This window comes from Rhipicephalus microplus, unplaced genomic scaffold, assembly GCF_043290135.1.
Source record: "Rhipicephalus microplus isolate Deutch F79 unplaced genomic scaffold, USDA_Rmic scaffold_20, whole genome shotgun sequence".
Lineage (NCBI taxonomy): Eukaryota > Metazoa > Arthropoda > Arachnida > Ixodida > Ixodidae > Rhipicephalus > Rhipicephalus microplus.
This window is the reverse complement of record NW_027464593.1, coordinates 9,782,508-9,806,611: the sequence shown is the minus strand read 5'-3', so window position 1 is coordinate 9,806,611 and position 24,104 is coordinate 9,782,508. Positions and strand designations below refer to the sequence as shown.

The following is a 24,104-nucleotide window of genomic DNA, read 5'->3' as shown; positions in this document are numbered from 1 at the left end:
CAAACTAAGGGCCGCACCCTCCAAGGACACCACTAAGCCTCCTCTACACACCAGTAGAAGCGTCTGGTTGTCTCGATGGCACGTCAGCCTTCCGAGCACTTTCAAGCAACAGGAAGCAAGCAGCATCATTGCAAACTAACCTTTTGTAAGGCTATGTATGTACATCAAATTAATCCTGAACATGTGTGTGTGTGTGTGTGTGTGTGTGAGGGAGGGGGATACCTCTAAGCACATAATTGCTCACCCTTGCAAAGTATACAGAGATTGAAAAAAAAAACTTTTATTTGAACTGAACACGTGGTAAAATATTTTTGACACCCAACTGTGGTGAAGTATGTACAAAAAAAATCTACCCTTCTTGGTCAGGGGGTCATGTCCACACACAAACAAAAGAACACACACACAAAACGCACGGAGGCTGGCCCCTTTGGAGGCTTGTCGAATGCTCAGTTCCATTCCTCCTCATCAGCTTGCTGGGATGTATATCCACCGCCGCCACCACCGCCCCAAGACTCGTCGCCGCCACTGCCACCCCCTCCACCATAGCTCTGCAACATTGGAGAAATTCACGGTCACTCACCAGACTACAGGTCTGGTGCGACTTCACTAGAACTTTCGTTACCCCTTCTATAGAGCTATGTCAGTGTTGGACACACTCGCGATGAGCCTCTTGAGGAGAATGAGCATTTAGGTACACTTGGAAGTGACTTAAAATATATTCTTAAAGCCACACGGTGCTTGCAATAGTCTTGAAATTCAATGGCACCACTGCATCAAGTGTGACAACTTGTGCAGTTTACACTCGCAGCATGTTGCTCAACAACCAAGAAGTAACAACTGTGACAGTGGTTAATTTACACTCACCCTGTGGATACAAATGTGTTCTTTTCTAGCACCCTTCTTGGTTTGTTTGCACTCGTCTTGTGTGCTTTCCTTTCGTGCGTCCTTCATGCTTGAGCAGCAGGTTGCATATATGGAGTTGCTTGCCCTTCGTGTGACATTGTAATAGCTTGTTACCGCACTCACTGCTTCACCCTCCCCACACCGCATTACTACTTGAGAAATGAGTTTGACAGGTTGACACACCGATGTACCACGTTTAGGAGGTCGCATTTAGGAAATTTAAGTAGCAGATATGCGAGAGAAGGGCAAGGAGTTGCAATAGAGTGAAGAGAGCGGAGGTTACAGCAAGAAGGAGACAAAACGAAAACACGCAGGAAGGAGGCAGGTCGGGTAGCTTGCTTGAAAGGTCCGCGAAATGCAGAACCTGCGTGTATAAATACGAGGTCTAAGCACGGCCACCTGGATCGGCGTGCACGGCGGTGTTCGAAGAATTGGCTCGAAGATATAATGTTGGCAAATGGTCTGGTCACTCCAGGCCGGCGATGCTAACAAGATACCAGCGATCAAAAATAGCGGAGATGGTTAACTGGTCTTAGAAAGATCAGTGGCAGTGTGAAAACATGGGCCACTGATCACAAGGACAGAGGGGTGCTTAACAAAAAGCAGTCAGGGAGAGCGGCAACCAGAGGGGCGCGGAGGCAGGGTCGGTGTTTTACAATGGGCGCCTTGCCGATGCCTGATCAGTGGTCGAAAGTGATTTCCGGGAAGTCTGCGCTCACTCCGTTCACTGTAACAGATCGGCGACGCTCTGAGACGTTCGTTGCAAGCGCGATTTTGTGTCATTGAAAGGAAGTATATTTCCACGCTAGTATATAGGTCACACGGATATTGTTTATTTTAAGCGAAAGTTCATTTTAAGTGGGGCCATTATATGTGGGCTTGACTGCGCTGCCTTTTTCAAACACTTCCGCTAAATTGTGCCATTTGCTTCAGAACTGCGATATAAACACTACCGTCGCAGTGATCTCCCATATGAAGTAACAGTACCCCCACGTGTCAATGTTCTATTCGCTGCTGAAAGCGCGTGAACAAAGGCGACGAATGCGGCTAAAGCGGAAGTGAAACGAGCCGGCCCATTCGGTTGGGAAAGAAGACCCTTGCTCGGTATTTCACGGTAGTTCCATTAACTTTGACATGCGACCTTGTAAACTAAAACACACGGGAAGTAGGCAGGTCTGGTAGCTTGCTTGGAAAATCCGCGAAACGCGCAACTCGCGCGTACAAAAACTAGGTCTAAGCATGGCCTCCTGGATTGGCGCGCGCAGTGGTGTTCAAAGAATTGACTGCCGTGGTCAAAGAATCATTTTGTTGCGCCAACGGGTTTGCGTGGCCTTACAGACGTGAATCGTTCCACGCAAATTAACAGCCGCTTTAATGCTTCCGCACGCGTGCAATGAGCCGAGCGCAAAGTGAGCGAGAACAGGTCCTAAACACAAAATAGCATTAATAAACTAATAGCACTAATACTAATTAATAATAATAAACTAATAGCACTCACCGGAGCTTTTTCGCCACCTCCGCCACCTCCACCCCCGAACTTGGCTTCGTTTTGAAGCCACTCTGGGACTTCTTGCTGACTCTGCACACAAACATTTTGCACTTTGCTACAAGAAATATACGAGTAGAATCGATCAAATTCAACAAATTTTTAACCTACATTTTTCACTTGCGCATAACAATTTACGACCAACCACAATACAGCCTCATGCGTATTCTGTGCACACAGGTGTTTTAATTGCGATAAGTTGGAAAGAGCTACTTTTGGTTCGGCATAGATTCTGGCTCCGGCGGCGTTGAGTCTACTCGAAATGCCACTTTTACACGTGTTTAAACTTCAGACAAACTAAAGTTGGTCAATGCGTGTTTGCAACATGCACTACGCGATAGCTGAGCAGGTATATATATATCCTCGAGCTCTTTTTGGTACACGATCACTTTTGCTATTTCGTGTTGTGCGAGCGTACAAAGTCGTACCTCAAATGCGCACGCCTGAGGATAATATCTCAGCTCTTCGGCAAACTTAGCCCAGCGTTCGATTTTGCAGTCTTAGAGCACTGGAACTAGCTGGCTGACCCTCTGCCTTTCTGCACCGGGCCGCCCTAGTACTGACAGTACCGACATCTAAAATGCAGTATTGACATTTAAGAAAAAAAATATCAGGCGCACATTTTAACCCAGCCGCACCACGGGCATGCTTGAAAAGAAAGAGTTACCTTGCGGAGCATAAAAAATAACAGACATTGGCGCATGAAAAAAATTTCACTGTTTTCCGAAGCATGGCAGCGCATGAAAAATGATAAAAAGACTGGTTTTAAACACAGAGGCAATGCCATACATACACTGCGAAAACCTTTTGGTCCGTGTTAGGTGCTGCCGTACATGTACAGCAAAAACCCTGCAAGCTGTAACAACCACTCCCTTCCTGTGGCCTAAGTCCTTAGAGATACGCTCTCGCTAGGACATTTGTCGGACTACTTTCCGGCAACTGCTAAGCGGTTGTAAATGATGTTGCATTGTAAGCATTTATGTTATACACTTTACACCTTGAATGGGCACTTTTTCCTCGACACCTCGTCCAAAAGTGGTAGATGGCACAAACAAAACAAAGACCAGACACTCACGCACCTCTGACAAAATCTTCACAAGTGCAGGTGCAAGTGCACTATTGGCGTCACTGTCGTAGAAGCTGGTCGCTTTACCCAGGTTTCCCACACGGCCAGTGCGTCCCACACGATGCACATATTCGTCAATCGACTGCGGCAAGTCATAGTTGATGACGTGGCGCACATCCTTGATGTCCAAGCCACGGGCAGCCACTGCAGTGGCCACTATCACCGGGCAGGTGCCCCGGCGGAACTCCAGCAGGGCCTCCTCGCGTTGTCGCTGGTACCGGTCCCCATGGATGCTGGTGGTCTTGACCTCCTTCTGGGACAGAAAGGCGGCCAAGAAGTCGGCAGTCTTCTTTTTCTCGACAAAGACCATGACCCGGTCGCTGCCCTCCTCAGCAAGGATGTCGAGAAGCTTCTGGCGCTTTTCGAACTGGCTGACCTGGTGAACCTGCTGCTGCACATCCGAGTTTGCCCCGCCCAGAATGCCCACCGAGAGCATAACAGAGTTGTCGAGGAACTCCCGCGCCAGCATCTGAATGGATTCTGGGAATGTGGCGGAGAACATGAGGGTCCGGCGCTGGCCCCTCGGAGGCATGCTGGAGTGACCCACAAGAGCACGCACGTCCGGCTCGAAGCCCATGTCTAACATCCGGTCGGCCTCGTCCAACACCAGGAAGCGCAGCTTCTCGAAGGAAATCTGAAATAATGGCAACCACAGAAAGATTAAACTGCACAATTAGCCGGGCACAAGTATTGGTATCACTTTTTATTGCGAGTCAATAAAAAAATGCTTCATAATCTAATTAGTACAACAGACCTCCACAGTGAGGAAGATTTTAGTCTGTAGTAAAAAAAGTGATGTGAAATTTATGTATTGCTACAATACACTTTTATGGACCGGAAAGAATTACACGAAGTCATTTACGAATGTTTAAAATCTAATTTCAAAATTAAACTTCAAATTACGTAGAAGTGCTGCAAGGAGTATCTTGCACCCGCCGAGGTAGTGAAAATCCCTGTTGAAGTCACAAAAGTTAAATAAACTGCATTTAAAAAGTGTATTTTAGCTACACAACGGCACAATTGCTCGCCACTATTTTGGGCTCATCGTAAAAGCCGGTAAAGTATTTCGTAAAGAGCATTCTATGAACAAAAAGCAGATGTTTGAAATCCATTTGGAGGCCTCCGATTGGCTGAAACGAAGACTACCACAAAACAGATCTTTGTACTCGTTATCAAGCTCGTCGTACTTGGAAACATCAGGGGTCACGACCATGCACGCCACAGCTGCTCTTTCTGCTCAATGTCATGCCTAGCCCCAACTCTGCCCCAAACTTTGCAGGCAAGACCATTCCACTGCAATATGCGAAAGCAAAGAAGCCATAATGCGATTCGTCGCAAGCAACACATCACAACCGCTGATCATCTTGGTCTGTCACGCAGGCTTGGGCCACTTCTCTCACGTGTTTATTAAAAATAAAACCTGGTTACTTCTGTACAAGCAGTCGTCCAGTCCGTTATTGACGCACATAATAGGCATCATGTGCGTCGATAGCAAACCTCAGCCAAGCTCTTAACGCGCAGACAACTCTGAACAGTGGTAGCTGCGGTCAGCAAAATGACGTGTCAGTGCGTTAACACGCGAAATTAAGCACGCTAATTAAACGCATTTGCTATCGGAGTCATCTACCTGCGAACAAAATTACCAGCCATGGCTTGTGGACAAGCGTGGCACACGAGCACAGTATGCTCCATGACGGAGCTAGAGATGTATGGGCGATTGAAATGCACTCTGGTGAAGCTACCAATCAACAGGCCTCAGAAATTGATAGGCAGCATTACAGTGCTCCAGTGAACAATGATGAGAATTTTCAGGCGTTGCCCTGCATGCGGAATAAATATAAAAATGTTATTTCCTTGCAAGACTCGTACGAGAAAAATCTTCAGGACCGACCTTGCCTGGTCCTAGTCCCATATGTATCTTGTGGGGGTGATGACGCCCCCTGTAAAGCTGTTTGCGCTGCATGGTGCACGTCTCGCGCAGAAGCTATTGAGCTGTAGAGGGTCGCATTGTGTTCCAGAGCGTTGATCACTACTATCGTCATGGTTAGATTAGTAGCGGCCAACGGCGAACCCAGGCGGCAGGAGTCAATTGTGGCACGAGAGAGAGCTGAGCGAGTGTCTGGCGCGTGGCAGTTCGCTCGTACGGTTGTCTCTCATGGGTCCCCGGTGCCATCTGGGCCATCTGCCAGGGCCTTTGTGGCGAATCAAGCGTTCGCACTGCCGCCTTGTGTTTGCTATGCTGTTGAGCATAGCGTAATTATGTTTAAATTTGTTTAGCGTGTTTGAACACAATTGATGTTTTATTAATTCGACTGATGATATTGTTCTAAAGCTACTTAAATGTGCGAGTTGTTTTGTTTGTTCCGACCGTACTTGCTGTGTCCGTTCACTGCAAGAGCGTGGCTGTCTCGACATCCAGACCCCACTAATTCCAGCACCTCTATCAGTCCAAGGTTATGTGGACGTGAAGACCGTGGCGATTCCACTAGACAATTTCGCGAGGTTCCATGGAGTTACAAACTTTGCCACCCGCAACAGACGGTGGCAGCGATTACCAACACTATTACGAGCGACGTTACCGTAGCACAAATTTGCTTGTCCACAAGAACAGCATGGCATCATGGCTTGTTAACTTTTTCGGCTTTACAGTTTTTCGGACTGTTTCGCGGTCCTCGCCAGGTCCGACAAATCGGTTGGAGACTACATTAAAAAGTTGTATGTTCATGAAGTTTCAAGAGTAGCAATGAAAGCCTTGTCACCCCTTAACGCTGCAAGCAACTAATGCTACTGAAAAGTCTAGGTTTCTCTTCCAAATGAAAACTAGCATTCTTACATCACTTTACACAACCATTCTTTTTCAGTCTTGACAACAAATAGCAAGGGCAGGTGGATTCCAGCATAGCCTGCTACTGCACACCCACCTTGCCCTTTTCTACGAAGTCCTTGAGGCGACCAGTGGTGGCCACCAGAATGTGGCAGCCTCGGGACAGCACGGCTAGCTGGTGCTGCACTGAAGTCCCTCCGTACACAAGCACAGTCTTGAGGATCGAGTCGTAGGCGTACTTGTGCGCATCCTGGGCAATCTGGATGGCCAACTCGCGCGTCGGCGATAGGACGACCGCCATCGGAGTCTGTACAGGTTGGTGCGCCGGGTTCTCGAGGCTACTGTCACTCAGTAGTGAGTGCAGAATGGGAAGCATGAATGCCGCCTGCGCCACAGATTGACAAAAACTCGTTTATCCAGACTCCTTGATTCACTGGTAGGCTCAGTACCTTTACAGATTCTTCACAATTGGCTCAGTGGAGCGATGCACTAAATGAAACTAAGCAAGAGAGATGTAGAAGAGTTACTGTGAAGCAGGTACAGGGCAGCAGCAAGGGCACCGCCAATGTATCTGCTGCCACGGCAACCAGCAACTAAATTAAAAATATTCTAGCATAATCGAAATAGAAGAAGGCTTACATTTAGAAAACAAGATGTTTAAACAATTCAACATACCCTTTCAACATACACCAACATACACCAGCAACATACACCAACAATTCAACATACACCAGCATTGGTCAAGTCGTTTGAAAGACTGAGTATTCATATGAGGATCTGCCAAGCTGGTGACCTTAGTGGTGGTGAAAAAAAAAGTTGGCGCATGCTTTTGTTGGATTTCTTGCGGCTGCAGAAATATTATACAGTGCTTCAAATGACTGTGAGTGTACTGCTGCAAAGATAGCTTGAGCGGACTGACAGGTACGCGGCGTTATGCGAGCTGTGAACTTGAATGATTTTTAACGTTCACGTAGAGCCTAGACACCTTGAAGACTTCTCTGGCTTCAAAGCATTCCTCACGTCCGACTTCGGCGTCGATGTACAATTTTACAAAGCATAAAAAATAAACCGCCACTAAACTTGGCAGGCAGACAACAAAGCAAGCGTTCCCTCTGCCACTTGATGTCCGTTTCTTTCGCCGTTCGGTTGTGTTGTCAAGATAAGTCAAAACTTTACAATGTAATAAGCATGAAGGAGATCAGCTTACCACAGCTTTGTTTCCGATAAGCTTTATTTGCACAGTCATATTTGCTTTTGAGCCGAAGCCTCACTCGACAACAGCGAACACAAGCCTCGCAGGCACACATACTGCCATTACCAGCGCTTCAACTCTCCAATGGCGCAGTTAAGATATTAGTAGAATAGGATGATTTGATATGTATGGTTTAACATCCCGAAACCACCATATGATTATGAGAGACGCCGTAGTGGAGGGCTCCGGAAATTTCGACCACCTGGGGTTTTTTAACGTGCACCCAAATCTGAGCACACAGGCCTACAACATTTCCGCCTCCATCGGAAATGCAGCTGCCGCAGCCAGGATCCGAACCCGCGACCTGCGGTTCAGCAGCCGAGTACCTTAGCCACTATACCACCGCGGCGAGGCTTGGTAGAATAGGAATTTGAGCAGTTTGTTCAAGGAGTAAATCAGGCAGATATAGTCGAATCTCGATAATTAGAACTCAAAGTGTCCCGAAAATTTGTTCGAACTAATGAAAGCGAAATAAACGAAGGGCTCTCCATACAGTGGCGCATGTTCATTGAGCCAACAGATGAGGGGGAAGTTTTCTAAAACTTCCCCCTCATCATTCATTCACAAATCACAGGACAACCGTTATTTGAAGTAATCGGTGATGCGCGTCTGCACACGTTTGCCTTGCAGAGAGTCGATTTCGCACGCAGCTTGCAAATCATTTCTACTGCGGCTTGAGCATTCTCCTGGCAAGAGAAGTTGCGCGCGAAAAAATGTCCACAGCGCCTACACTTTCTAAAGACGACAATAACGACTGCTGCGTAGCAGAGCCTCTTGCTCTCCGCTACGCAGCCGCAGCACGGCCAGCACGTGATGAGAAATGAGGAGCGTCTCCACGCGGAGAGAATTTCAGAGAAAACCAACACTCCACGGCAGCTTTTTTTTTTTGCTCTCTCTCTGGAAGAGAGAAGGATTACCTGGCAGCGAAAGGAAAGAGAAAAGCCTGGCACCAGCCTGGGAAAGACCCCCCTCAAGGGGCAAAGAAAGACCCCCCCCCCCCCCCCTTCCAGGGGCAAGGGCCGCAGAAGATAACGTGACACGGGTCGTCTCAGATCTGCATTAGAGAGAGCAAACATTTCACCGCAGCCTTTACTTTCCTTTTCATTTCCTTCGCAGGCAGCGTTGAGGTGTCCCAGGTGCCGCGGCAGAATTGGGTGGTGTGCAGAGAGCATTTTCAGAGTGCGATATGTTCGAATTACCCGCCGGAAGTGGTTGAGCGTTCAAATTACAAGGAGTTTTCGCCCATTGGAATACACACAGCTTTGACTGACGGGGCCTCATCATGAGTTTGAATTAACCGGAAGTTCGAATCAAACGTGTTCAAAATAACGAGATTCGACTGTATACCGTATTTACTCGCATAATCCTCGCACTTTTTTCGCCAGAAAACTGATGAAAAGTTGGGGGGTGCGAGAATTGCGCGGGGAAAACTTTCTACGTAAACGTACAGAGCGAAAAAGAAAACGAAGTGGCAGCAAATGTTTAAGAAGTACTAATTAAAACTTACCTCAACAATAAAAGCAGAGGTTCAGCACAAGACAAGTTTTAATTGAGACACAAAAAGTGGAAGCAAATAGTCGAGAATTAGAATACCATACGCAAAGCTTGCAGACGGTGCGGGCGTAGCAGTAGCGTTCGTCTCAACAGGAGCCCTTAAGGGGGGACGCGGCCTTTGAAAACCGAAAAATCGCGAAGTCGATTTTTGGCAAACCACATATTCGGGCAGTATGTGTCATAAACTACCTTTTCTGTAAACATCAACGTCTAATTCGTCGCGAAACCATTTGAAATAAAGTTTAAAACATGCCGCGGCGGCCCTCGAGCGGCGCGCGAGCGCTCAAAATACCCCAACTTGGCGTGATCGCAGTTTCTCGACCGCTCGACGGAGCGCCGCCATTTTGGTGTTTTGTTTGTGAATTCTTGCTTTTTCTTTCCCCGCCACCTGCGTCGCCGGCAGCAGCGCAGGAGAGGAGCAAGCCGCTCATGATTGGAGGGCTCGCGAGAGCTTAAAGTTTGCCGCGGCTGAGGCGCGCAGCTGGGATTGGGCGAAGCGTGCGCTCTCCAAGGACGCGGGGGAGCCCGCGACTGCCATTGGCTGCTGCGCGCGATGACGTAGCGCTCTTGCGACGTAGCGCTCTTGCGCATAATGCGGCCGATGTGGCCGCTCATCTGCTGCTCCTCCGTCCGGCGTCTTTGTGTTCCGCTCGCTTCCGTGTATCGTTGCAGCCGTTCGCATACTCTCCACGTTTCAACTGTCTTCGAAACGATTTTCAACCGTCTTTACGAGACGATTTTCAACCGTCTATACGAGACGATTTTCAACCGTCTATACGAGACGATTTTCAACCGTCTATACGAGACCGTTGTTGTGTTCGCTCACGATGCGCCCAACGAAAAAGAAGACGCTACAATCGTTCGGTGCAAGGAAGCGAGCTATGAAGCTTGTCCGCGCGGCGAGGCTCTCCGCTCGCACGTGCGCCGACGGTGATCGCGCCGACCGTACCTGTGGGGCAGCTTCTGCTTCATCTACGCAAGAGAGTGGTCGCATCGACGCGCCTACCAACGGGACTCCTGCTCCGCCGGTGCAAGAATTTGTCGTTACAAGTGCGCCTGGTGTCTCGTGCTCATCGACACTGGCTTCCGCATCTTCTCTTTCATCGGCCTCGAGTGCGATCGCGTCGTCAACTGTGCATTTGCGAACAAGTTTCCTGACGTGCGAGGAGAAAGAGGCGGCGGATCAACAACGCGCTGCTGTGCAAAGAGAACTTGGCGCTATGCCAGCGACGGAGCGGAAATTTCAGGCAATGGAGCGCGATCATGAAGCTGCCACCGCTACAAGTGAAGGCGAAAAATTTTTCCTTGTGCAAATGGATGCCCTAGATGACCTGCTATCTCTGACCCCGTGCCACCGGTGCACCGCGATTGGGATGAAGGTACGAGGAGGCACACAACTGCTGCCTGGGAGCAAAGACGCAGAATGCATCAGAGTCTTTTCACTCTGTGCTGTGGTCCCTCATGCCCAAAGAGCAGCATGCGTCACTGATTGCTGTGGAGACAGCACTGCATGATGCAGTGCTAAGATACAATGCTGGCTGCTACAGGGCCACCCAAGAGCTAGCTTCATCAGCGGGGCTAACACCTGGCCACCTGGCCATTCAACGGGCAGCCGAGAAAGATTCTCTGCGCTTGAAAAAGGCTAAGAAGCGATCCCTAGAGAAGATGGAAAGGCGGCAAAGAAAGAGTGCCAAAGGACACCTCCAGTTACGCTGCAGGTTCATTTTAGAACTGCCTATGTGCTCAAAACTTTCAAACGTCGTTTTCTCTAAATGACTTTTTTGGCTAGTGAGGCTGCTTATTCCAGCCATATCTCTGGAACCACTCATTGGATTTCCATATGTCTTTTTTTATTATGTACATGAATAAATTTCTGAGGGTGTGACAAGCCCATTTTTTCAATATATTGTGTGTGTTATTTAATATATTCAATCAAAATTTGATTGATAATATCCTAATCACGAACACAAAGTTTGATGGTCTGCTAAAACTTTTCTGCAAGGAAATTCAAAAAAAGGGCTCTGTTACCCCCTGGAGTATCAATCTGGGAATCATCATAGTTAATTTCACAGTTCCAGCACCTTTTGAAAGTTCTCCAGGCCTGGAATAAGAGAACCATGTGCACTACCCTGATATTCTGCTGTAACTTGAAAACCAGTGAACATAACTTGATGAAATTTTGTAGTTCTTCTAATGCTTTTGCTATAAGTCTATCCTGAAAATTTCATTAAGATATCTCAATAAACAAAAAAGTTGGTATCCGATGGTAGCCTCCCCCCTTAAAAGGTAAGCGTGAGACGTCAGTATTGGGCTGATGGCTATTTAACAGAATTGTCCGCAGTTTCCTTCTTAAGGGGGGACGCGGCACTTCGGGACCGAAAATTAGCCCAAAAATCGAGTTTTCGCGGACATTCTTTTCGCGTTCCCGACATCATTGCGCACCTATTTACAAAATTTCATAGCCGAATACCATCAACTTTTATCGTTATTCAACTTTAAAAAACCGAAAACGGGCGTCCTGCCCTTTAAATTGAGGGCGAATAGCGCAGGTTTCGGCTCTACGATACGCGGGAACTACGCGCTCGATCGGCGCCATTTTGGTCTTGTTTGAAAGAACGCGTTTTCAGCTGCTTTTTTTATTCAGTAAGCAACATTGAGCGTTTCCCCGGCTCGAAAAACGGGGCCTCAAAGACGAAGAGCCGCGCTCACTGCCATTGGCTAAACGGCGCACGTGACTGAAATGGCGTTTTCCGGTTGGCTGGAAGCTCGCGGCTTGCGCCTGCATACGCGACCCGACGCCATTTTGAAAGGGTTACCGCTGTGACGCCTCGAAATCGGCAGAGCACTCTGAAGCTTCTGATCGTATCGCCATGCCTGGAAACGCAAAAAAGTATCGGACCGTGCACGCATTTGGTCGCAGGAAACGCAAAGGTCGTGGGAGAAAGTCTACGAAGTCATCAGAGCCCTTGGTTGACTCCGACGAACGATGTGTCGACGCTCCGCGGCCGTTCAGCGATGGTGCGACCGAGCGCGTTGCCTCCGACGACGATGACGGTGAAGCGAACTCCGGACGACTACGAATCGACGCCAAGGTGGTGACAAACGCCGAAGTTGAAGAAAATCATGCCCGGGAGAAAGCGACGCTCGACCGGCTTTCATCGGCGCCAGCAACTGCACGGAAAATTGACTTTCACCGCGAGTTGTAGCGAGGCAACCGCACAGGACTCGGACCACGCTGCTCCTTATCTGCTTATGCATCTAGATATCCTAAACGCGATAATAGGTGCCTTGTGTTGCAAAGCCTGCCACGGACCGGCTACGATCGTCAGAGGGGATCGGGACTACGGACTTGCCGTGAAAGTGCTAGTGCAGTGTGAAAGGTGCGGCGAGATCGCGAATGAATGGACTTCGCCCCGCGCGAACGGCACGAAAACGTGCAATCCGTTTGAAGTAAATGTTCTCGCTTCGAGGGCGATGGTGGCTACCGGCAACGGCCAAACGAAAATGAACGATATTTTCGCAACAATGGGCATCTCACACCGCGGTATGCACCACAAGACGTTTCAGCGGCATTTGAAGAACACGCTGGCACCCGCTGCAACGCGAGCGGCTGAGTCCGCTATGAGCGAATGTGCGGAAAAGGTTAGAACAATTTATGATGACTTGTGCTTCGGCCACCGGGGCAATATTGCCGTTAGCTACGACGGCACGTGGAAGACGCGAGGCCATTCTTCCCACATCGGCGTGGGCACAGTTATCGAATTATTTAGTGGCTACGTGTTGGACTACGTCGTTCTTTCCAACTTTTGCCTAGGCTGCGAGGTGAGCCCAAAGCCTAATAGTGAGAGCTATCAAGAATGGAAGGCTAACCACAAATGCCAAAAAAATACGAACAGCAAAGCGGGGCAAATGGAAGTGGAGGCAGCTCTAATTCTATTTCAGAGGTCGCTTGAACGCCATGGCCTGCGCTACACAACTATGCTGTCTGATGGAGACTCTAGGACATTTTGCGCCATACAAGACGCCAAGGTGTATGATTACATTGACGTGCAGAAGGAAGACTGTATTAATCATGTAGAGAAACGGATGGGCACCGCATTGAGAAACCTGGTGCAGAAACAAAAGTGCGATGGGAAAAGAGGCCTTGGTGGGAAAGGCAGGCTCACAGGTGAGCTGATCACCAGGCTGAGCACATATGGCCGGGCTCTGAAATCGCATGAAGGTGACGTGGGCGAGATGCAAAAGGCTGTGATGGCCACATACCGCCACGTAACCTCCACTGATGAATGCTCGGACCACAGTCTGTGCCCAGCTGGTGAAACTTCATGGTGTCGGCACAATGCCGCAAAAGCAAAGGGTGAGCCCGACCCCAGGCATGCCTACAATCTACCGAAAAACGTGGCAGAGGCATTACTACCGGTTTATACCCGGCTTTCGGAAAGAGCCCTGCTTCAGAGGTGCGAACGCGGCAATACGCAGAACTCCAACGAGAGCCTACATTCGGTAATCTGGAGTTTGGCCCCCAAGGAGCACCATGCGTCCCTGTTCGCTGTTGAAGCAGCTGTTGCAGAAGCAGTGCTGCGCTTCAACACGGGCAATTTGAATTCTGCAACGGCAATCTTAGGTGAAATGGACATGAATGCGACAAGTACTGGTGCCAGGAGAGCGAGAGAAAAAGACCACCGTCGCAGCATTGTCTCTAACAAGAAAAGAACAGCCTCATTGGAACTCCGGAAGCTAGTGAAGAGGAGGCATGAGCACAGAATGCATTCAGACTATGCTTCTGGTGCGTTTTGAGGTAGTCTTGTTGCATCTTCTGCAATAAAAATGTGTGCCCACGTTTTTTCTCGATTTCTCAAAACGACAATTTTCATGTGCTTCCCATTATGCCGGAGCAATATCTCTTGTTCTATCTGGGTTATCATTACGATTTCTTTTTTGTTTCGAAGATAAATGCAGGGGATGTGTCGTAAAGTAAGTTTTACTGTAATAATTTTTGGAGAAAATTCTCTAAATGGATCTTTTGTTTCAAGTGTAGATGGGGAAATTTTTCATGTCATATTCAACATCCCACAACTTTGCTTCGAAATAGCCCAGAACAATGATTTATACTTTATTGCACACTGAACATACCGAATTGGTTCTATAGGTTGCACATCAATATCCAAGTTACAGTTAATTAGCTAATAAGGCCTTAATTGAAAAAGTCGCAGTTCATTATATCATTAAAACTAATTGCACAGCAAAAAAAGAATTAGATTTTTGAAATCAGCAGTAAAATCTACATAGGCTCTCCAAATTTGACTGAGGTACTCGCAAAAATAAAAGAGTTTTTGGAAGGTGTAGCATCCCCCCTTAAGAAATAAAGTTTACCATCAATCCCAAGGGCCTTCCGGCGGCCCTGTTTCCGTCCTTTAGTGCATTATCTATCCCTTGCAACTTGAAAGCAGCCGTACAGCTTCAGTATCGCCTCATAACTTGACAAGGTTACCGACGCAACATACAAAACACCCAACGCGCACTGGCCACTTCGGCTTGGCTTGAGTTGGATTGGATCTCTGTGCAATAGTACGCTTGATGCTGAAGATATGGCGCCAGATGACGTGCGCTATCATCATCAGTGGCTGGAAAGAGCGGATGACACTATTGCAGCAGTTTTCGGGGGTGCGATAATTACTAGAGGAAAAAAAAAGAAATCGTATTTTTGTTGGGCAAAGTGGAGGGTGCGAGAACTGTGCGAGTGCGAGGATTACGCAAGTAAATATGGTATTCATTTCCCTGCTTCACTCCAGCACACTTGAAAACCTCACCTGTGATGCTATTTATCATTGAGCCGGTCGTGGACACTAATCTGTGGGGCTCACATTATTTCAGAAGATCTGCGAAAGTTGCGGCAATACCAAGCATGGCTCTAAGTGCACCTAAGAAAGCCAACAGCTAGATCTCACCGTCTTTCCAGATCCCGTCTGTGCGCAGGCCATTAAGTCCCTGCCAGCCAACGCAATCTTGACTGCATACTTCTGTACGGGTGTCGGCTTGACGTACTTGGCACGCCGCAAGTTCTGCAGCAGGAGGTTACATAGGCCCATTTCTTCAAAACTAGTGAACGGCATCCGAAACTGCGGGTCGCTCACTTCCACGGGAATGGCATCATACTTGTCAAAGTTGATGCCAGTGGAGATCGTCGAAAAGAGGGTGTCCTCATCAGTGGGGAGAGAGGGTGGCACATAGGGTGCCTCCATTGGCTTGCCTGCACACAATGAGCGATATCCAACAGTGGAAGCGGGCTTCAGTCATTTGAAGTAGCTTTGGAGCAGGAAGAGGGATGGCATTTTGAGCAAATTTGGATTATCGAAAAAGGAGTTATGGAGAAGTGCAAATTAGTTATGGATCAATTTACATAAGGGGTAAAAAAGTCTTCGTTAACTAAAACTACACAAATATTACAGTCGAGCCCACATATAACGGCCTCACTGAAAATGAACTTTCGCTGAGAACAAACAATATCCACGTGATTGTGAAAAATACATTGGTTCAATGACACAAAATTGCACTTGCAACGAAGTCTGAGCGCCGCTGATCGGTTTACAGTGAACGGAGTCTGCGCTCTGCCAACTTACTGGGAAACTACTTTTGACCGCCGATCAGGCATCGGCGAGGTGCCCATACATTCTCACTGTTACGCTTACCCTGCCTCTGCGCCCCTCTAGTTGCCACTCTCCCTGACCACTTTTTGTTACCCACTCCTCCGTCCTTTGTCCCCCCCCCCCCCCTCCCCCTGCTACTCTGAGCACCCCGCATCGCCAGACGAGGCTTGTGTTTTCACACTGCCACCGATCTTTCGAAGATCAGTCAGCCATCACCCCTGTTTTTGATTGCTGGTACTGTCGTTGGCGTCGCAAGCCTGGAGTGACCAGACCATTTGCCAACATCGTCGGCCACCAACTGTATCCGATCGTCTGCATCTAGTGCACGCGTGTGCGCTACCCCACCGAATGATAATTTGCGATTCGTTTCGTGTTTAGGACTTGTTCTTGCTCACTTCACACTTGGCTCAGCATGCCCTTTGCACGCATTCGGAAGCGCGAAAAGCGAAAACGGGTGTTGTACGGAACAAATGGTGAAATATCGCAGGCCATGCAAACCTGCCGGCCAAAAATATTTTTTGACCACGGCCGCCAATTCTTTGAACACCGTCGTGCGACCGGTCCAGGCGGCCGTGCTTCCACTTCTGCGCGCGCAGTATTTCGACACGAGGGTTGCGCGGACCTTTCAAGCAAGCTACTCGATCTTCCTCCTCCCCGTGTGTTTTGGTTTTCAAGGTCGCCCTACCACCGCATCCTCCCCTCTCTTCACTCTATCACCACTTCTTGCCCTTCTCTCGCAAATCAAATCTGCTCTTATCTCTTGATCACAAACCCTTTGCCAGTCTCCACCGCTCTGCAGCGCCAGCCACACTGGCTCAAATTACAGTTTCTTTTTCTGACTGGAAACGGGCCCAGAGCTGCTGCACACTTCTGGCATGTGTGTCGCGTGTGTGCGTCTTGCTCACTCTTGGTGTGCGTGTGTGGTCAGGATGGCAGACGGGAGGACTTGCACGGCTTTTCCTGCCGCTCAACAAAATGTCGAAAGTGTGACCGCTTGGCTTGAGCGTAATTCGCACTATGTGCCACGTTGCGGAGCGCTTGCTTATAACTGTTGACCACCTGGCAGCCAACTTGGTGCTTCAGGGGTCCCGGTGTTCAGCTGTGGAGATTGTGAAAATTTCGTGGGCGGTGATGACGGCTACATGCGCGTGAAGTTGTCTTTGCGAGACCTACTTCGTTGATGTCTGGCCCAATGCCAAGCCTGAAGCTTCCGAACAGGGTCACTCTGCAGCAGATTTGTGGCAGCGCGTCGTCGACTCCGACCTGGAGAGCGGGTGGTACATCTGTTGCGATGGTTCAATTACGGCCGATGATGTCGACACTGCGAAACCGTGCACGATTTAGAGCATTGTGAATGAAGTACGTGGAGAGAGCGATTTGGAGGAACTGGTTTGAGAGATCGACTCAACTTAGGAGCCAGTGCCTCATACAGCTTATGCCATGGACCTCTGCGAACGAGCACCCTGCTGTTTTAAATGAACTCGAGACCCCCCTTATCGCTTCTGCTCTTCTGAACACGTGCATCACGGACTTTTTGCGCAAAAAAGTGTTTTCACTCGCAACTTTTTAAAAAATTATTTTATTTACTACGAGCTTCGGTATACAGCGAATTGATGCCACATCAGGCTCATGTTCGTTATAAGCGGGCTTGACTGTATAATGAAGGTGTATATTTAAGTTTTCTATATAAAAATTTGTTTTTAATATAATAAGGTTGCTATACTTTACAACCATAAAATTCTGTGCAGGTGCCCCTTGCAATTTCCGTGCAGATTTTACATTTTCACGCTGTTGAGCGAGCACCCTTGCGGACCCCTTTCAGACTCTTTCTTTGCGCCCTGATAATGTATACATCCAGACAACAGCGGCCTCCTTAAATCCCACGTAATCCTGCTGAGCCGCTCAATTTTTCAGTGCCTGCAGACAAACTGCACATATCAACTGCACCACAAACTTGGCTTAAGGGGGGACATGGTTCTTAGGGCTCTCTCATTTATTTTTGAACCAAGTGTGACAAAAGTTGGCATGCTTTGTTCTCTGGATTCTAAAAATGTAGCTTCATTAGTTAATAAAATAATTAAGATAACAATTTCTATTGTTCTTACCATAATAGAAAAATAACCACCTGTCAAAAATTTCAAAATAACATAGGGATTGACAGTAGACAGCATAAGACATGCCACATAAGAAGCACTTTTTTGAATGGGTCATTATTTCTTACTTTACAGTACACTAAACTTCACAGCCCTGAATGTGGCCATTGTGTGGTCACACAAAAGACTAGCTTGAATAACTTGCATCAAGAGAAATCAAAATCTGCTTCCTATGTTGTGTGCTCCAAACATATAGCTTCATGCTGCAAAATAAATATATTTGCTATCTGTAATAGTTTAGATATACTGCAGTAATTTTCATGCAGGGTGTACAAAATTGCCATTTTGAGAAAATGAAGAAAGCAAAGAATTCGAACATTTTTAACTGTAAAAATGTATGCACTTATAATTACATAGTCATTGACATATATATGAATGCTAGAAAGCCTAAGGAGTGCAATGCTGCAAGCTGATCGAAAATTGAACGAGTACTTCTCGAATTACAGCACAGTAAATTTCATTGCATGTAATCAAATACAGAAATTTTAATATTAAAATAAAAAAAATTAAGCTGCCCATTAAAAATAGGCTCCCAGCATTGTTTTTTGTGCACATTTAGCTACATTGTGCAAAAACAATTACAGCTCTAGCTGTCCTAGGTCCACTTTTACCGAACAAGCAAAATAAAGTGGTCAAAGTCTGCTTCGAGAATAACGCAGTTAAAACTATTTCGCCGTTCAGAGGGAAAAATCTCATGGCACACATACTTTTAGTCAGTTAATATGCACCGGGAATGTAGTAGGACTGATTGTACGAGTGTGTCGTTTTTTTTTAGTCCTGTAGCAAGTTGTCGCCGTGTGCTCGTCTGCAGAGAGGCCGCTTATCAGTTCGGTGACTACTGATGGCGATGTGCGACAAATTTGCGTGCGTCATCCACGATCTGTCGAATAACGCGGCGATGTTTTCTGGCTTGTCGCGAACCAAACTTGCTCCCTCGCTCATCAATTGAGGCTACACGAGTGCCGAGGTGTTAGTTTCCTTTTCACGTAAGACTGCCGCATTTTCGAGCGGAGATCGTGACGTTGCGAACACGTCGTTAAAAGCAGTCTACCTGTTGCCAGTAGCCTCCATTTCGAGGGCCGCGAGCATGTTCACCGCAAACGGATTGACTTTCTGTTGTTCGTCGACGCGCGGCGTACTCCACTCTGACTACCCGTCGCACAGTTCAAGGTCTTTTCGTCAGGCCGGGGAAATCGCGGCATCGGCGCATTTAGCGATAAGACTGCGGTTCCATTCCGTCACTACAAAGATTGATAGCTCTTGTAGCTTCACTTCTGCTTTTTACTTGCCGTCCTCTAACGGATGAGACTGCAAAACACAGCCGTTCTCAGTAACGTCGGCAACCAACGGGCTCGTACGTGAGTTAGGCCTACACCGGTGACTCTGCGACCGCCTTTGACCGCGTTGAGTTCGTTATATTCGTCCAGAGTCATAGAGGGGATTTTTTTCTAAAGTTCACAGAGAACGATCCACCGCCACACCCGCTTCACAAACTACTGTAGCACAAAACTTCTTTACTGCCGCAAGCAGTCTGTAGCACCATGACAAAGTGGCGCATGTCCGTGCACGTCACGATGAGGAAGCAGACGCCGAAAGCGCCCCTTGGCCAATCGAATGCTTAAATTTGGTCACGTGCCCCAAGCAGCCAATTGAATCGCGCACTAGTGCTTCTGTTTTTGCTGAAACAGAAGCACTAGTGCGCGGTTCAAAAACACTAGTGCGCGGTTTGCGCACTAGTGTTTTTGCTAAAAAAACCAATGAGCAAGGTGAGCTAGCGGTGGCGGAAAATTGAAGATGAAAACGACCCTTCCAAACGAGACTAATATGAACACGATAGCTCGTGTGTAACGGCAACAGTTTGCCGCAGAAAAAGTGCGAGTTTAGCGTATATTTGCGCTCACATTCATCTCACAGGGATGTTAAATTGATTTTGCGCCAGAAATAAAGACGCGAGAAGCTAGAAACTTCTCAGATGAGTGCAAAAATAGGCGCGATTTTTGGCCTTCTAAGACCCGTGTCGCCCCTAAAGACAGCGATCATTATTCTCAGGATCCCATCAGCAAAAGCATGGCCTTGGAGATTTGTATACCAAAATGGCACCAAAGACGACGTAGCTGGCTAAAGTAGACCCTGTGAACTCTGTGCTTGTTCCTTAGTGCCTATAGGAGAGCAGCTGCTTTCTTTGCCCTGCCTCGTCCCAAGCTCACTGACATTGGCCGTAAGGAACACGCAGAAAACAGACACGCGCACGCATGCCCCAAACCGGCCACTCTTGCAGGGAGGGAACCGCACGCGTGCCGCTAGGCTGTGTTCTGGCACTCCAGTCAAAACCTAATTATTAGCTAGCAAGCCATCAATAGCATGTTGGCATGGCACAAAGGCACCTGTCGTTACGAGTTTTTAAAGACCCCCCTCATTCCTCACTGCCAGTGTTTTCTTATCACTTCAACAAGGGCTACCCAAAACACCCATGACTGAGAAGAACTAGCCTACAGCCAAGTGTCTCAAGTCTTTAAGTACCACACTACGAATGCACTGAATAAAGTCTGGCTCACCATCGGGGCCCGTGCGAGGCACAGGCTCATTTGTACAGTCTTTGGCCATGTGGCCCTCCTGCTGGCACTTGAAGCAACCCTTGGGCCTGTCAGCCCCGTCACCGGAGTTTCCCCCTCGCCCACCACCAGAGTCCGGGCAGTCTCTGCTCATATGCCCTTCTTCACCGCACTTGAAACATCCCTTAGAGCGCCGCTCCTGCTGTGGGTTAGGGCAATCCCGGCTCATGTGGCCGTCTTCCCCACACTTAAAGCAGCCTGAGAAACGGGAAACGTGCCAAGATCTTACTGCAAGTCAACAACACCTACATCATGCAAGGCACAAGAGATTGTTTGCAGAATATGTGCAGACGATTTACGAGGAAGTTGGTAATATCGTTACAAGCAAAAATTGCAAATTACAGCGATAAAAACATTAGAAGCAATTTTCTAGAAGTGAATGATGAGTAATTAATACAAGCTTGGCATTAAGGGCAGATATGGGTTTTAAAAACTTTCCTTTAATAGTGTAAACTGAAACAGTCGCCATTGAGCATTTATCAATGAAATTTCAATTATCACAAATTGCAAACAATTTAAAAAACTGTGTGGGCTACTCACTAGGGTACATAAAACAAATGATAGAAATCAGATGAACGGTTGCAGAGATATCACCAGACAAAACGGCCCCATGGCCAAAAAAGTCGCTCTGAGAAACCAGACTGAAAGTTTCGAAAACATATTTCGGTATAAAATGACCCCACAAGATCACTGGAAATGTTCTTCAAGACTTTTCTTTTTCCACTTTTTCCTGCTTGTGTTGCAACTGTTCTCGAGCCTTTTTCACATAAAGTCTTTCTCCGCGCCCGTTGGTTGCTGACATAGCGCCATCAGTTGCAGACATAGCGCCGAGCTGTGGTTGCACAGCAACACGTTCGCTATTCCCCCGCGGCTTACTCCTCGCACGTCCAAAAAAGTGTTTGCAAATGCAGTCAATGACGCGGTCGCACTGTTCGGGGCCGTAATCAGTGCAGTTAGTCAGCGCAACACACCAGGTGCACTTGAGCACGAAACACTAACACCAGCCTCACTTGTGACGACTGAGCGTTGTACCGATTCTCGATGACGAGAAGCATCAATGCAGTCATCTTGAGGAGACGAAGAAAAAGCTGCTCAGCATCGATACGACTGTCGCCCACGCGTTGGCGCATGAAGGAGCCTCACCATGCGTACAAGCTTCATCGGACGTTTCTTGAACCGAACAAGTGCAGAGTCCCAAACTTTGCCCTGCTCATCGTTAGTGACAGAAGAACAATCAGCGTGTCCCGCGAACACGAGACTCATGCATGAGAACCGAGCGGAATGATGGCAAACAAGACAACGCATGCCAAAGAAAAACACCGTTGCTTGCAACGCAGGCGCCAGAGCAGACTGCGAGCCGTGGGAACAGATGAGTCATCGATGGCAGCAATCAATAGGAGAAGCAGCAGCAGAACAGTCATGCTGCCGCTGCTGCTGCAGCAGGTGGCGAAGAAAAAAAAAAGAGCGAGAATTCACGAGCAAAGCAAGACCAATATGGTGGCACTGGGCCACGTGGTCATAGTCTCAACTGGCGACTAATGACAGTGCAGTTCTGCCATTGCAAGCGTGTACACAGTGGGCACTCCCCGCAGAATAGCGGAATTTTAATGCTTCTACAAACTGCATAGAGCGCCTCCGGGCACAGGACCTTTGCACTGTCTTCAGCATCGCTATTAGCATCGTGCGTAACAACCAAGACAAATAGGGAACTCGTGAAAACAGGAAATGTAGAGGAGGAAATGATCGAAAAGAAAGCACGAAAGGCAAAGAGCGATGCAGAAGACGCAGGCTGATGCGAACGTCCCCGTTGCTGCGCAGCAGCCGATGGCGGACATGCCTTCTCCAGCAAGATACGATACATTACTCTAGCCAGTCTGCGCTCCATATTGCTCCGCGGAAAAATGCAAATAGCATCTCAAACATTTTGCAAGACTAAAAACGAGAGAGAAAATTCACGCTCATAACGTTAAGCTGGCGCAGGTCAACCGCGTGGTACGAGAATGGCACACGCAATAAGTTTGGTTCGGTTACGGCATTTTTTGCACGTTTTGGAAGAAAATAGCTTTTTCCACTTTGCGGTTGAATTAGGTGTTGATAATTAGAGAATAGGTTGCTAAACTACAAGGTGCTTTTTAACTGTTTTAAAGAGTACAGAAACCAAGTACGAAATCAATATCCAAAATAATGTTCAAGCAACTTTGATTTTGATGTAGCTAGTATTTACTAGAATATCAACAGCACAATAAAAACAAGGGAGCTCTATACACCCTGGCAGTCATTCAGAAACAAAGTTCCTCGCCTCCACACATGATTGAGTCAATAGCGAGCACTGCTTCATCCACAGCAGTTGTGGCAAACGTTGACCAGAGGTCAGACTATTGCATTACTGCTGTCCCTCAACAGTTTCAGTACCCTGGTCGGTATCCAATCACGAGCAGAGTTTGGTGAAAAGATGCTTTTCAGCCAGATGCTAGAGGCCCATGAAAGCCTATATCAGATTAGGTTCGGTATCTTAATGTGGCTTGATAAAGCATGAAAACTTTGCTTTCCAGGAGAATTTCTTATCAACGCGGGAGATTTGGTTACCAGTATACCAGATGAGCACACTCACCCTTCTTGGGTCTGTCGTCACTAGAAGCTGTTGGGCAATCACGACTCATGTGGCCCTCCTGGCCACATTTGAAGCATCCTGAAAGACACCACAGAACCGACGCTGCCTGTAGGTTACTATTGCACCACATTACCTCCAAGGCAATCTTAGTTATGTGCCAATTGGGAGGCACACTGTTGTGCAGGGCTCCAGAAATTTCAGCTGCCTAAAAATCTTCACTACCATGCAGCTGAATTTCGAGAGATGCTGTAGTAGAGGGCTCCTGAAATTTTGACCACTTGGTGGTTCTTTTAAGTGTGCACAAATCTGAGCACACGTATCTCAAGCATTTTTGATTCTATCGAAAATGCAACCACCACAACCGGAATTTGATCTCGCAACCTGCAGGTCAGCAGCAGAGTGCTTTAGCCACTAGACCACAGTGGCGGGTCTACGAAAGAATATATGCAAAGCTAGCCTTCCATTGCACGTGCAGTTACGAGCTGGCTGCATCAATTGCGTGGTGTCCTATACATGCCAGACAAAAATAGATCTCGAAAAGAACACTCACCTCTTCCTCCGTTTCCTCCACCACCCGAGGAATCAGAGTTTGGGCAGTCTCTGCTCATGTGGCCCTCCTGACCACACTTGAAGCAGCCTGCACATCGAGAAAAGACCAGCAGCCACTGAGACAACTTGCACGACTAAGATTCCCTAGTTACCAGAAATGACAAGCAAAATCCTTCGTATCCATAATGTAACTGTGCAAAAAAACTGGCAAAAACACGAAAGGAGAGAAAAGGAATGACAAGTGCAGCATAGTATATTCAGATTACTAAAATTTCATATCTTGTGAAATCAATTTTAAAGCTTGGAAAAGACTGGGTTTGGTTGGAT

General features: G+C 47.7%; 1 protein-coding gene across 3 annotated transcripts in view; it reads right to left on the bottom strand.

Moving 5' to 3' along the window:
* Positions 1-264: 264 nt before the first annotated feature.
* LOC142785281 (ATP-dependent RNA helicase vasa-like) overlaps positions 265-24,104 on the bottom strand; it is a 45,339-nt gene continuing 21,499 nt past the window's right edge. For all 3 annotated transcript variants that reach the window (XM_075883736.1, XM_075883735.1, XM_075883737.1), the window contains 8 exons: positions 23,779-23,865; positions 23,229-23,306; positions 20,561-20,815; positions 15,154-15,455; positions 6,497-6,784; positions 3,529-4,209; positions 2,402-2,482; positions 265-548 (listed from right to left, as the gene is read on the bottom strand). In XM_075883736.1, coding sequence (XP_075739851.1) covers positions 447-548; positions 2,402-2,482; positions 3,529-4,209; positions 6,497-6,784; positions 15,154-15,455; positions 20,561-20,815; positions 23,229-23,306; positions 23,779-23,865 — 1,874 coding nt within the window. In that variant the 3' untranslated portion in view covers positions 265-446. The remainder of the gene's footprint in view (positions 549-2,401; positions 2,483-3,528; positions 4,210-6,496; positions 6,785-15,153; positions 15,456-20,560; positions 20,816-23,228; positions 23,307-23,778; positions 23,866-24,104) is intronic.